The sequence below is a fragment of the Temnothorax longispinosus genome, chromosome 1 (genome assembly GCF_030848805.1).
Source record: "Temnothorax longispinosus isolate EJ_2023e chromosome 1, Tlon_JGU_v1, whole genome shotgun sequence".
Classification (NCBI taxonomy): domain Eukaryota; kingdom Metazoa; phylum Arthropoda; class Insecta; order Hymenoptera; family Formicidae; genus Temnothorax; species Temnothorax longispinosus.
This window is the reverse complement of record NC_092358.1, coordinates 28,859,259-28,874,438: the sequence shown is the minus strand read 5'-3', so window position 1 is coordinate 28,874,438 and position 15,180 is coordinate 28,859,259. Positions and strand designations below refer to the sequence as shown.

Here is a 15,180-nt window from a genome sequence, read left to right as displayed (position 1 = left end):
ATTGTGATGCAAGTAAAGCGACATACCGTTCGGGACAAGACGAAAAGATTTAAGAGTTATGCATGTATTGTTAAAATTTGAACAGTTTATTACAAGCGAGAGGGGACGATAGTGGCACATGCGTGTGTCTAACAATCGTTCGCTTGTTACACATTTAATTACACAACATATTAAATAAGTTTGGATTTACAGAATTGGAACGTAGTACTACAAATATATCGTATTATTTAATATCCTTATACCTAGAGAAACCAGTCAAAAACGCGTGTTCTCTTTGACTGAATTTAGGTGTAGGTAACGTCAAGTTTTGTACACACTGATTATAACTGTTTTTGTGAGCAACGTGTAAATAACAAGATAATCGAGGCTAGGTCCAGAGGCATGTCATATGGTCGACACACCCGCATACGGCCGACAATGGAAAAATTCTCTAACATCGAAAACATGGTGATTACTTTCTCCGTCCCCGGTATAAGCATCGATCCCTGTGTTCCGTACAATCGTGAATCTTTTTAGCATAGCCATTGGATGCGATATAGCCGTTTCTTGTCGTAAAAATTTACACACTTTCTCTGTGGAATTATCCCGCTGCCTGCTTCGAATTATCCCCTGGTTCACCTTGCTGTTTCTTAAGCTGTTTCTCTCGCATTCGTTCCGCGTCGCTGTAAAAGATGAAAGATTCCTTTATAAAAAAATCTATTTCTATTCTCTCGAATGGGAAAAAGGTACGGATACCCCCCCTGAGGGGACTTACCGTGCTTTACGTTGTTCCAAGGAAAGACCTTTATTGCTGTCTTGTTCGGAAGCTGCCTTTTTTGAGGTTTTTTTCAAATTCTTGGCTCGTGCTAGTTCACGTTGATTTCCGCCTGTAACGCAATTAACTAATTAACGTTTTTTTTTTTTAGGAAGTATCAAATTTTTTCAATTTTAATATAATTTTTATTTTATTTTACTCCGCAAGTTTTCGGTTTATTTATTTATTTTTCTCTATTTTCGTCCCCGTTTACTCTACTCGACCAAGGTGCTCATAAAAAGAGCGCTACTTATCCGCGCGTGCGCACGTGCACGTAAGTCAAAATCGTGTTCTTTCGAGCGAACTAGTATGTGAAATGAATACTCGTGATTTATTAATGAACACGATCCACGATCGGCAATGCCCCGCGATTTAACTGCTCCGATTACTTTAACTGCAATCTTTATCCGCGTCGCTCCTCGTTCCGAGTTCGAAAGGCGTCACGCTTGCACAAAATGGCGGACGACTAAAATGCGACGCAACTACGCTATAAATCATTTTTTTGTTCACCATATTTACTCCTCGGAATCGATCGCTGTCAAATCCGGCGAAATTAATTTATCCACCGTGGATAGAAAGAAACCTCGATCTCACGCGATCGCGGCTCGAACGCGCGCCGCCATCGCGGTTCCGCATGTCATCGAGGTTAACAACGAGGTTTACGGAAATCGAGAATCGAGACCCATCGCGTGTCTCTGAGAAGTGGAGGCTACCCGTTCGTAAACCATGTTCGACTTTTCTTCCTCCACCTGTCAAGACACGCGATTTTCTCAATCCCGCGAAATCGTCGAGACTCGCGGGACAGACTCGTAGGGACCCTTTTATCTCTTTCATTCTTTTTCTTTTATCGCGTTATCATCATCGAAAAATATTGACCTTTCCTTCGAAAACAGCCTGCAGAACGAGAATTCTCGAGGGTACTCGGAGCGCATCGTCTGGCTCGGCGGTGTGCTCCTTTCTTCCTCGACGAGTCAGCGACGTTTCGCGCGACTTCGCGCCGGGACGTTTGTTCGCGCGTGCGACAAATCTCTGCGAGAGTCACCCGTGATCGCGCGGATCGTTACGCGGCGACCTTATTTTCAACGTTAACGACAATGGCAGCCGCGGAAGAGTTTTACGGGCCGTCAAACTCGCCCGTCACGCCGTGTCCCCCGTCTCTCTTTCTCTCTCTCTCTCTCTCTCTCTCTCGTCGAGTTGTCGCGGCGCGATCAGGGAACGACCCGACCTCGGCGACGTTTCGGCTGGACTTACGGGTCATTTTTTTTTCTCAGTTCTTGATCTCCGATAAGCAAGCACTTAGAAAATTCGACCACCCGAATCGGTGCGAAACGCACGGCCCGACGATACGCGCACACACACATACACACACTGCACACACTCGCGGGCTCGCCGCTCGCGCGCGCGCACGAACGCACACGGCTCCTGCGGACTAATTTCCAAACCAAAATAAATATGGTTCTGCGTTCTGCGTCGTCTCCGTAGAGCCTCTTTGCCCCCCTTGTCACTCCCTATCCACCCCTCTGCCGCAATGATTGGCAGTGATGCCACGTGTCTCGATCCTAGTGACATTCGATATTCGATTCATTCGATGCGCCGCAGCGCCGCATTCGCTCCGGCCGCGTTGTCCGCGCTCGATTAAAAAAGAATGCTACGCCAAAGTTGAATTACCTCAACTTTCCAAGTCGGCACTTGGTCGACAGAAATGTAAATCCTAATTTACATACGGATTAGAACTGGAGTTTTTCTAAAAAAAACCGTTACGTTTCAAAGCTGACATTTAAATTTAAAAATTTTTTAAATAAATTTTTCTTTTACCCGTTTAATTTTACTGCGGGTCTCTTTTATGATTCAATAAAAATAAGACAATACATTACATACATATTTGAAAATATATATTTTCTTGTGCTTGCTTTCAAGTTTACTTTAAAAGACAAAGTTTCCTAGAATATTCTTTAAATATATTTTGGAAAAAACAGACGCGTTTATACATAAAAAAACTAAGTTGTAGTTTAGATCTACGAATTCCTATAATCAATTTAATTTAATTTAATTATTTGATATAATCATTTTAATTTTATTTAATTTTGCAAATTTTGTTCTGTAGTATTATATATATATATATATATATATATACTAATCAAAACATCTTTTATCCGTTATAACAATGCAATTAAATTTAGAATATACACGCCAAAATCGTTTCTGTTTACATAATTTACAAAGATAAAAAATAGCTTACGTATTCGAGACACAAAAGAGCTAAAATACCAAAGTAATAAACTCAGGAGCTGCATGCCGTGCAAGCGTCCCCATTTTTACGCGAGCAAGCGAGCATTGTTTCCAAATTTTTACTTGCTTGCTGACTTAATTGTTTTCGTTTTTCGGCATCATTGTCGTTAACACTTTTGTTGGGTGACTTGATAGGAGTGCTGTTGATAGGGCTGTTGATAGTGTTGTTGACAGAGCTGTTGATAGTGCTGTCGATAGCAGAGGTGCTGCCATTGGAAGTACTCGAATCGCGACTTTGTAATTTTGATTTGTCCACTGTGAATTGTATAGGATTTGCGGCTGGTTTTGTTCTCAGGTAGTACATGCCAGTCTTTAAGCCCTGTAAACGACAACATATTTTCATATGAAATGATGGCTCGTACAATTTCATTAGATTCTTTATTTTGTGTAATGACAAGATGTTGGAAGAATTCAAGGGAACGTGTTACTTAACTAGTGTAAAAGTTAAAAAAAATCCCGAAATAGATCGCTTACTTTTTCCCAACCGAAGAAATGCATCGATGTAAGCTTCTCAGTCGTCGGATCCCCTATATGAACATTCAAGGATTGCGATTGATCGATGAAAGCTCCTCGATCAGCAGCCATTTCGAGAATCACTTTCTGCGGTATCTCCCATACAGTCTTATAAAGCGCTTTCAAATCATCGGGAATACGTTCAATGTTCTGCAAAGTACACATATACACTATCTTAGAATCGCGCTAAAATAATTCGAGCGACAGGAACGTTTAGGAGATATTTAAAGGCATTTACTTGAACAGATCCAAAATTCGCGAGTATCTCGTTTTGCATAGCTTCGTCCCATAGACCTCTATCGGTCAAGTCTCGCAGTAGATGGGGATTGACAATGACAAATTCTCCAGACAATACGCGCCTCACGTAGATATTACTCGTGTATGGTTCAATGGACTCGTTATTTCCTAAAATCTGTGCCGTCGAGGCTGTTGGCATAGGTGCTATTAAAAGCGAATTTCTTACTCCGTGCTTCGCGATCTTCGCTTTCAATTCATCCCAATTCCATAAATCTGTCGGCTTGACGTTCCACATATCGTATTGGAGGATCTGGGAAAAAAAAAACAAGATTATACAACTATAATGTACAGATAGGATGTTCCGCGATTAAAATTTTAAAATACTTACGCCTTTGCTGACCGGACTACCTTGATATGTCTCATAAGTTCCTTTTTCCGCAGCTAATTCGCAACTAGCTTCTAACGCACCGTAATAAAGCGTCTCGAAGATCTTAATGTTGAGTTCCTTCGCTTCTTTGCTTTCGAAAGGATATCGCATTAATAGGAATGCATCTGCTAAACCTTGTATCCCGATACCTAAGACACAATTTTTAGTTTTATAGTATAATTAATTAATTATATAAAATTAATGACAAAATCGAATGAGACTAAATGTCATAATCTCACCAATAGGTCTATGTTTTTGATTAGATGTTCTCGTCTCTTGGATAGGATAAAAATTGACGTCAATGACTTTATCTAGATTACGGGTGACGATTTTTGTGACTGTTTTAAGTTTATCAAAATCGAAAGTTTTGGTGTCTGTATTGACGAACATGTTGACAGCGATAGATGCTAAATTGCATACAGCGACTTCTCCAGGGCCGGAGTATTGAAGAACCTCGGTGCACAAATTGCTGCATTTAATAGTTCCTACATGCTGGTGATTCGATTTTCGATTACAGTGATCTTTGTAAAGCATATAAGGTGTTCCAGTTTCTACTTGTGACCTGAGAATGGCGAGCCATACAGCTCTGGCCTGCACTTGCTTTCTGTAGCGACCTTCCTTTTCATATCTAGAAGTGTTCCATACAACGTTATGCAACGTTTACAAAAGTTAGAGGATGAAAAATATAAGTTAACAGATAGTTAAATAATTAATAGAAAGAGAACGTGACTGCTAATATATACCTAGTATACACGTCTTCAAATTTATCGCCCCAAACATCAGCTAAACCGGGAGATTCATATGGACACATCAAACTCCACATCTCATCATTATACACACGTTTCATAAAAAGATCTGGTATCCAAAGGCCATAAAATAAATCTCTAGCTCGCATGTTTCCATCACCTGTTCAAAAGCATACGACACATTATAATTATAAACAACAATAAAATAAACGGATAAACGTCTCATCCATCTAATCTATACTTCTACATTAAAAAACAATAAAAAAAAATTACCGATGTTCCTCTTAAGTTCCAGAAAATCGAAGATATCAGCATGCCATGGCTCTAAATAAATAGCAAACGCTCCAGGTCTTTTGTTTCCTCCTTGATCAACATAAATAGCTATTTCGTTATATAATTTTAGAACAGAAATCAAGCCGTTAGTTGTATTCGTATCTTCCGCGCTTTTGGCACGAATGCAATGTACATTAAGTCCTATTCCTCCAGCGTATTTGCTAATAAGGGAGCACTTTTTCAGCATACTGTAAATACCCTTTATACTATCGTCTTCGAGGGTTAGGAGGAAGCAGCTGCAAAAAAATACGTCTTATTAAAACATTAATGCTTCAATATTATTAAACTAATCAAACTCTTTCCAGATTACCTAGACATCTGCTGATTGTTAGTACAGGAGTTGAATAGCGTTGGTGAAGCATGCGTAAAATATCGTTCAGACAAATAATTATACGTTTCTATGGCTTTGTCAACGTCATTTTCGTGAATACCAACAGCCACTCTCATCAACATGTGTTGAGGCCTCTCCACTATCTTCCCATTGATTTTCAGCAGATAGCTTCTCTCGAGCGTTTTAAAACCAATATAATTATAACTGAAATCTCGATCGTATATTATAGCAGAATCCAGTCTCTCTGCGTTATTCTTAATAATATTATAATAATGTTCGCTGATTATAGGAATATGTTCATTCGTGATGGGATTCTTGGCGTAATATAAGTCATGCATAACCTCTGTAAAGTACAAGAATTAAACATTGATTTTAATTTTAAATCTCATGTTAATTAAACATAAAAAATCAAGAATTATTAAGAATTTTATGACAGAAATTGACTCAAATAATTAAACGCAAGATGCTGTACCGCTGAAGCACTTCTTGGTTTCCTTGTGCAGGTTAGACACATCAATTCTTGCCGCTAATATAGCATAGTCAGGATGGTTAGTTGCCATTGTAGCTGCAGTTTCCGCCGCAAGATTATCAAGTATAACTGTAGTTACTCCAGAATATAAACCACGTATCACTTGAAGCGCCACAGCAGCCTATAATAAATTTTTGATTATACAAATTGATATTACTAAATTTGTAAATTTTTATTTGCATATGCAATATTAATTTATATCCATTTTTTTTAAATCTAATATATATATATATATATATTAGATTAAAAAAAAATTGATATAAATTAATATATACATAATTTTATAAAACTTCTAAAGATACTATACTTATACACCCCACTTCCTCACATATCATCATATTGCAAACTTATCTAAAAAATAAAAAGATACTTACTGGATCCACATACTTCGTATCTAAGTTATAGCACTGTTTGGTAATTCTTGAAGTGATCTTATTAAAATGGACATTCTCCTTACGCCCATCTATAAGTGAAAATAATGGGGTTCAATTTCAATCTTTCCCTTTCATATCTGATAATGATTTGTAATTTAATAAATGCATAGTATTCATAATATCAACATAGTATCGCTAACAGTCTGATCATCATTTTATTGTGAATTATTTTGTAATTTTGCAGTCTCCCGGTGTTGCAATAATTATATTAACATTATATAAAAGAATTGACGCATCATTCGTGGGAACGTTAAACGATTACACATCCTTAATCGAGCATAAAGAAACGGTTAACCCGTAACTTACTGCGCTTAATAACGTGCATCTTTTCTCGCACGGCTTCCTTGCTCTTCATTTTCGGGGGAGAACGATCGCGGCAACTTTCTTGCGCATCAAGCTTCTCAAACATCGCACAAATATCCATGTTAGTGGTTCGCGAAAGCCGACAAACCGATATATCCTATTGACCACCGACTACTGTATTCTTCGTACGCCAACGTCGCCAACAACAATTTTAGGCGCGAAACGGAACCGGAAAAAGAAGAACACATGTTCGACATGCGCGTTACGACCTATCGATTTCGGCCAATAGTAAGCGAAGGTGCTCCTCCTCCTCGAACAGCGCATTCCATCCTCGATTTAAACTGTAAAGCCCCTTGCACAATAGGCGATAGCGATAGCGATAGCGACAGCGACAAGGTTGCCGACAAAGCTATGTAGCTATCGCTATCGCTATCGCTATCGCCTATTGTGCAAGATGCTTCACCATCGAAACTTCTCGCCGTTCGACGAGTGTATTTCCTATTCTTATTTGTCAAACGTGTTACGGCATGTCTGAAGAAATCCTTTCTCGTAGTAACAAAGGATTGTAAAACAGGAATTTCTACCATTTTTATCATATAAGATCTATAACATGAGATAAATATTAAATTGATATAAATATTACATATAATTACAGCCTTGCAAAAACCTATTAAAAAACAATTAAAGCAATAACGGAATCACGAGGATGTCAAAAGGAATAATAAGTGCGCTTACATATTTGAATCGAGCAGTGCGCACGAGCCAATCAGCGTATCGGCACGTTGATTATGGCTCGCGATATATTAAGAGTAGAGTCCTAATTAAGAGATATATAATATTAAGTAATTTGTTATTATTCTAAAAAAAATAAACTATTTATACAGCATATTTCAATTTGTCGTTTTTAGCGAATTAGTGAAATAATTTACGCAAGATAGTTATTAAACGTTTAAACATAATATACATATGTGTATGTACATATATACATATACGTATAATCAATAAACATAGTAATAATTAAATAAATTGGTTATTTTAATCTTAAACTATAATTAAAAAATAGCAAGAATTTAATTATGCATCAGCGAAGACGTTAGAAGATAATAAAAATTAATAGAAGAATTAATTCGGATGATAAAGTAGGCGAAACTCAGGTTTCTCACCGCGAAATTCTCGGAAATTTATTCCTGATATATCAGGAAAGCATGTTGAGCGAGGAGATTGTCCGGATTCCAGTAGGTATTCCGCGGGTATTTTGAAATGCGAAATGCGCTGAACGACACTGGCTCATATCTCGAGAAATAAATTCATTTTAACATTGTTATGTAATGTATCCGTTAATGCAAATCATGCTCTCTCAAACGAGATTTGACAATAAAGAGGTTTTACATTTCAGTATGCAAAACTTTCTGCCAGATTTCGCGTTTGCATAAATTATTCAAAAGAACACAATTAATAATTAAAAAATAGCAAGATTTTAATTATGCATCAGTAGAGACGTTAGAAGACAATAAAGGTTAATAGAAGAATTAATTCGGATAATAAAGTTAGCGAAACTCAGATTTCGCACCGCGAAATCTCGAAAATTTACTCCTGATATATCAGGAAAGCATGAGAGCGAGGAGGTTGTCCGGATTGCAGTAGGTATTCCGCGGGTGTTTTGAAATGCTAAATGCGCTGAACGACACTGGGTCATATCTCGAGAAATAAATTCGTTTTAACATTGTTATGTAACCGTTGATGCAAATCATGCTCTCTCAAACGAGATTTGACAGTAAAGAGTTTTAAAATGCTGTTACATATACGTTTTACATTTCAGTATGCGAAACTTTCTGCCGCATTTTGTTGCGTTCGCATAAATTATTCAAAAGAACATAATTAATAACTATTAACATAATTAATAATTAATAACTGTATTAATAATTAGATTAATAGAATACTATAATCTAAAATAATAATTAAAAAATAGCAAGAATTTAATTATGCATCAGTGGAGACGTTAGAATACAATAATAGTTAATAGAAAAATTAATTCGGATGATAAAGTAGGCGAAACTCAGGTTTTGCACCGCAAAATCTCGGAAATTTACTCCTGATATATCAGGAAAGCATGAGAGCGAGGAGGTTGTCCGGATTGCAGTAGGTATTCCGCGGGTGTTTTGAAATGCAAAATGCGCTGAACGACACTGGGTCATATCTCGAGAAATATATTCATTTTAACATTGTTATGTATGTTTTAATGCGAGGCATGCTCTCTCGAATGTGATTAGACGATAAATAATTATAAAATGCTGTTGCATAATGCTAGCTAAAAAGAAAAAGGTAGCTGCGAATGCTCACGGGCGGCGTTGGACGATAAATTCGGAGATTCGAAATACGATACGTGAGACCAACTAAATCTTGAGAAATATATTCATTTTAACATTGTTATGTGTTCTTTAAGGCGAGGCATGCTCTCTCGAATGTAATTAGACGCTAAAGAGTTTCAAAATGTTGCTGCATAATGTTAGATAACAAGAAAAAGGTAGCCGCGAATGCCGACGGGCGGCGTTGGGTGACAAATTCGGAGCTCCGAAATGCTACACGCGACATCAAATAAATGTCGAGAAAAACGTTTATTTTTATATTATTATGTATTCTTTAATACGAGGCATGCTCTCTCGAATGTGATTAGACGATAAATAATTATAAAATGCTGTTGCATAATGCTAGCCAGCGAGAAAGAGGTAGAGGCGAATGCCGACGGGCGGCGTTGGACGACAAATTCGGTACTCCGAAATATCACACGCGACACCAAATAAATCTCGAGAAATACGTTTATTCTAACATTATTATGTGTCCTTTAATGCGAATTAGGCTCTCTCGAATAAGGTTAAACGATAAAGAGTTATAGAAAGCTGTTGCATAATGGCTATAGCCAATGAGAGAGAGATAGCTGCGAATGCCGACGGGCTGCATTGGACGACAAAGTCGGAGTTCTGAAATACGATAACTAAATGAATCGCGAGAAATACGTTTATTTTAATATTGTTATGTATTCTTTAATGCGAGGCATGCTCTCTTGAATGTGATTAGGCGATAAATAATTATAAAATGCTGTTGCATAATACTAGCCAAAGAGAAAAAGGTAGCTGCGAATGCCGACGGGCGGCGTTAGGTGACAAATTCGGAGCTCCGAAATGCCACACGCGACATCAAATAAATCTCGAGAAATACGTTTATTCTAACATTATTATGTGTCCTTTAATGCGAATTAGGCTCTCTCGAATAAGGTTAAACGATAAAGAGTTATAGAAAGCTGTTGCATAATGCTAGCCAATGAGAGAGAGATAGCTGCGAATGCCGACGGGCTGCATTGGACGACAAAGTCGGAGTTCTGAAATACGATAACTAAATGAATCGCGAGAAATACGTTTATTTTAATATTGTTATGTATTCTTTAATGCGAGGCATGCTCTCTTGAATGTGATTAGGCGATAAATAATTATAAAATGCTGTTGCATAATACTAGCCAAAGAGAAAAAGGTAGCTGCGAATGCCGACGGGCGGCGTTGGACGATAAATTCGGAGATCCGAAATACGATACGTGAGACCAACTAAATCTTGAGAAATACGTTCATTTTAACATTGTTATGTGTCTTTTAATGCGAGGCATGCTCTCTCGAATGTGGTTAGACGATAAATAATTATAAAATGTTGTTGCATATTAGTTAATAAGAAAAAATAGAAGCTGCGCCGTATGCCTTTGCTCGGCGGAACGTATAAAGCTCTGAAATGCGACGAACGATTGCAGGACATATTTCTAGAAATACATTTATTTTAACGTTGTTATGTGTTCTTTAATGCAAATTAAGGTGTCTCGAACAAGATTCAACGATAAAGAGTTATAGAATACTGAACATAATTCGCATTGAAGATATAAACGTTTAATGAAAATGATGAATGCGGCGAGGCGCGCGATTCTTATTTGGCGAGCTCGCGCTTTATTGCTTTAATAAACTAAAGTACATACGTGCGAGTAATACACGTGAGTAATACCAAGAGGGCAAAGTATAAAGTACAAAGTCTTTCTTTAATCATCTTTCTATCATTTACGGTTGCTGAGATATAAGCGTTTTAAGAAAGTCAGAAATAATTTGGCGCCCGATCTTTACGGCACGCGCGCGCTTTATCATGTTAAATAAACGGAAGGACGTAATTGTTAGTAATAAAATCGAGATATTCCAATAGCGCAGAGTATAAACTAAACAGTCTTTTTTCAATCATTTCTATATCTTCGGTGGTTGCTCAGATATTTTGCGATAAACGATAGGGAGAACTTTTTTTCTCGCGCCAAGCCAGCAACACATGGCCTTGACCCTATATACTTGAGCGGCGGGCGGTTGTCATGACGTCACGAGCAGCTGTACATTATTGATCCACTTTTTGGCCTTGACCTAGATTGCCGAGTCCGGGAATGCCGGCGCGCGGCATCAACGTCTGTCGTAAATATTTTGATGTTTTTGCTGATTTTTAAAGGTTTATTTTAAGGCTGCGTTCGGGAAGCGCGCTATTAGCGCTATTGCATCATTCTATCTTTATCGCTCATCAGGTGTAAAACAAGGATAAAATAAGCAAATAGCACTAATAGCGTCTTCCCGAACGCACCTTTAAGTAGCGAATGGCCTGCTTCCAAAGCAGCGTTTACGCTGTCACAGCTTATTCCTCCTTAATGTGAGATGTATTATTGATGATATTGCAATCACATAGATGTCATACATCCATGCATTAGCGCTAATTACAAAATAAATAATTGTCGATAATAAAAGTGAGCAATTCTGATAGAGTAGAGCACGATCTAAAAAGTGCTTTTTGAATCATCTTTCTATCGTTTGCGGTTGCCGAGATATAAACGTTTAATGAAAATGATGAATGGCGAGGCGCACGATTCTCTTGGCCAGCTCGCGCTTTATTGCTTTAATAAACGAAAGTACATAATTGCGAGTAATACATTAATTGTGAGTAATACCAATAGGGCAAAGTATAAAGTATAAAGTCTTTCTTTAATCATCTTTCTATCATTTACGGTTGCCGAGATATAAAAGCATTTTATGAAAGTCAAAAATCATTATATTAGAAGCTCTGAAATGCGACGAATGACACCGGTTAAATCTCGAGAGATATATCTTTATTCTAACATTCTTATGTGTTCTATAACGCAAATTATGCTCTCTTGAATAAAATTACACGATAAAGAGTTTATTGTATTTCGGAGTTTTCTACCTTTCCGACATTCGCATTTATCTCTCTCTCGTTAGCTATATAGCATTATGCAAGTTTCTATAACAGGTTTCTATAACTCTTTATCGTTTAATCTTATTCGAGAGAGCCTAATTCGCATTAAAGGACACATAACAATGTTAGAATAAACGTATTTCTCGAGATTTATTTGGTGTTGCGTGTGATATTTCGGAGCTTTGAATTTGTCGTCCAACGCCGCCCGTCGGCATTCGCAGCTACCTTTTTCTCTTTGGCTAGTATTATGCAATAGCATTTTATAATTATTTATCGCCTAATCACATTCAAGAGAGCATGCCTCGCATTAAAGAATACATAACAATATTAAAATAAACGTATTTCTCGCGATTCATTTAGTTATCGTATTTCAGAACTCCGCGCGACTTTGTCGTCCAATGCAGCCCGTCGGCATTCGCAGCTATCTCTCTCTCATTGGCTAGTATTATGCAACAGCTTTCTATAACTCTTTATCGTTTAATCTTATTCGAGAGAGCCTAATTCGCATTAAAGGACACATAATAATGTTAGAATAAACGTATTTCTCGAGATTTATTTGATGTCGCTTGTGGCATTTCGGAGCTCCGAATTTGTCACCTAACGCCGCCCGTCGGCATTCGCCTCTACCTCTTTCTCGCTGGCTAGCATTATGCAACAGCATTTTATAATTATTTATTGTCTAATCACATTCGAGAGAGCATGCCTCGCATTAAAGAACACATAACAATGTTAAAATGAACATATTTCTCAAGATTTAGTTGGTCTCACGTATCGTATTTCGGAGCTCCGACTTTGTCGTTCAACGCCGCCCGTCGGCATTCGCCTCGACCTCTTTCTCGCTGGCTAGCATTATGCAACAGCATTTTATAATTATTTATCGTCTAATCACATTCGAGAGAGCATGCCTCGCATTAAAGAATACATAACAATATTAAAACAAACGTATTTCTCGCGATTCATTTACAATTAGTTATCGTATTTCGAAGCTCCGACTTTGTCGTCCAACGCCGCCCGTCGGCATTCGCGGCTATACCTTTTTCTCGTTTTCTAACATTATGCAGCAGCATTAAAAAACTCTTAAGTGTCTAATATTGTTCGAGAGAGCATGCCTCGCATTAAAGAATACGTTTTACAATGTTAAAATAAACGTATTTCTCGAGATATATCCGTGTTGTTTGGTCGTTTGTCGCATTTTAGAGCATTTACCTTTCCGCGGCGACAAGCACGAGAACTGATGCATTTGCAGTTTATTCATACATACATTTAAAAAAAAAGTAATTAATATAATTACATTACTAATTTAATTTAATAAACGCATATTAATATTAAATTATTAATAAGTAATAACAAAGAACGTATTATGCATTCGTTAAGACGCTTGAAAGATCATAAAAATTATGAAAAGAATTTTAAATTATGAGGAAAGCGAGAATCTCGCTCTCGAGGAATCGCTCCTGTTACGCGGGAAGCATGTTGAGCAAAGAGGTTGCAGGAGATATTCGAGCAGCGGCACGCCTAGCCCCGACTATTACCCATCGCCATTGGAACGGCGCGGCGCGCCGGGCACGCGACGAGGATCCCCAGCCTACGGCCAATCAGAGCGCTGGCAGGTATGCATAGGAGGGGCAGTAGGCTCCCGCGCTCTGACCAATAACAGCGTGATTACGAGGAAGCAATGTGGGGAGGCAACACTCGCGCGGCGGGGCGCGCTCGGAATACCTACTGCCACCTCCTTGCTCATCATGCTTTCCTGATACATCAGGAGTAAATTTCCGTGATTTCGCGGTGCGAAATCTGAGTTTCGCCTACTTTATCATCCGAATTAATTCTTCTATTAATTTTTATTATCTTCTAACGTCTTCGTTGATGCATAATTAAATTCTTGCTATTTTTTAATTATAGTTAAAGATTAAAATAACCAATTTATTTAATTATTACTATATTTATTAATTATACGTATATGTATATGTACACACACATATGTATATTATGTTTAAACGTTTAATAACTACTTGCGTAAATTATTTCATTAATTTGCTAAAAACGACAAATTGAAATATGCTGTATAAATAGTTTTTTTTAGAATAATAGCAAATTACTTAATATATCTTAAATTAGTTTGCAAAACTACAGATTTGTTTGATAAATTAATAATTAGTGTTTATTACCACGAGCCGCGAGCCGTTCAGATGGCGATGGGTAATAGTGGGGTAGGCGTGCCACTGCTCGAATATTTACTGCAACCTCCTCGCTCAACATGCTTCCCGCGTAATAGGAGCGATTTTTGGGGAATTGCGCATGACTGATGTAATCTTGAAATTTACTTTCTTCATAATCTAAATTTTAAAATTATTCTTTTCATAATTTTTATGCTCTTTCAAGTGTCTTAACGAATGCATAATATATTTCTCGCTATTACTTAATAATAATTTAATATTAATATGTATTGTCTATTAAATTAGTAATGTATTTATTAATTACTTTTTCTTTTATATACATATATGCATGAATAACTCAAACTGCAAATGCAGTGTGCTCGTGCTCGGTTGAAAGGTAGAAGCACTGTTCTGAAATGCGACAAACAACATTGGATATATCTCGAGAAATACGTTTATTATTTTATCAATGCTATGTGTCTTTTAATGCGAAGCATACTTTCTCAGATGTAATTAGACGCTAAATGGTTTTAAAATGCTGTTGTATAATGCTAAACAAAGATATAAAAGGTAACTGCTAATGTCGACGCGGCGTTTGACGACAAGTTCGGAGCTCCGAAATACGATACGCGACACCGACTGAATCTCAAGAAATACATTCATGTTAACATTGCTATGTGTCCTTTAATACAAGGCATGCTCTCTGAAACAATATTAAACGATAAAGAGTTTTAGAATGCTGCTGCATAATGCTAGGCTAGACAATGGGAAAAAGATGGCGACGAATGCCGACGTCGCTCGGTGAGAAAGTCCAA

General features: G+C 37.5%; 1 protein-coding gene across 3 annotated transcripts; it reads right to left on the bottom strand.

Annotated features, from left to right (window-relative positions):
* Positions 1-65: 65 nt before the first annotated feature.
* On the bottom strand, positions 66-7,148 carry Rnrl (Ribonucleoside diphosphate reductase large subunit). 3 transcript variants are annotated; one of them, XM_071796588.1, is made up of 13 exons: positions 6,939-7,148; positions 6,573-6,661; positions 6,142-6,319; positions 5,649-6,012; positions 5,279-5,574; positions 5,003-5,165; positions 4,499-4,887; positions 4,221-4,408; positions 3,834-4,142; positions 3,557-3,745; positions 1,670-3,401; positions 755-866; positions 66-682 (listed from the first exon to the last, which is right to left on the bottom strand). In XM_071796588.1, exons 1-11 carry the CDS (start codon positions 7,054-7,056, stop codon positions 3,075-3,077), a joined length of 2,610 nt encoding a protein of 869 aa, XP_071652689.1. In that variant the 5' UTR covers positions 7,057-7,148; the 3' UTR covers positions 66-682; positions 755-866; positions 1,670-3,074. The 3 variants fall into 3 exon arrangements, with proteins under 3 accessions (XP_071652689.1, XP_071652692.1, XP_071652686.1); XM_071796591.1 differs by having other exon boundaries at positions 2,045-3,401; XM_071796585.1 differs by having other exon boundaries at positions 543-662.
* Positions 7,149-15,180: the final 8,032 nt, after the last annotated feature.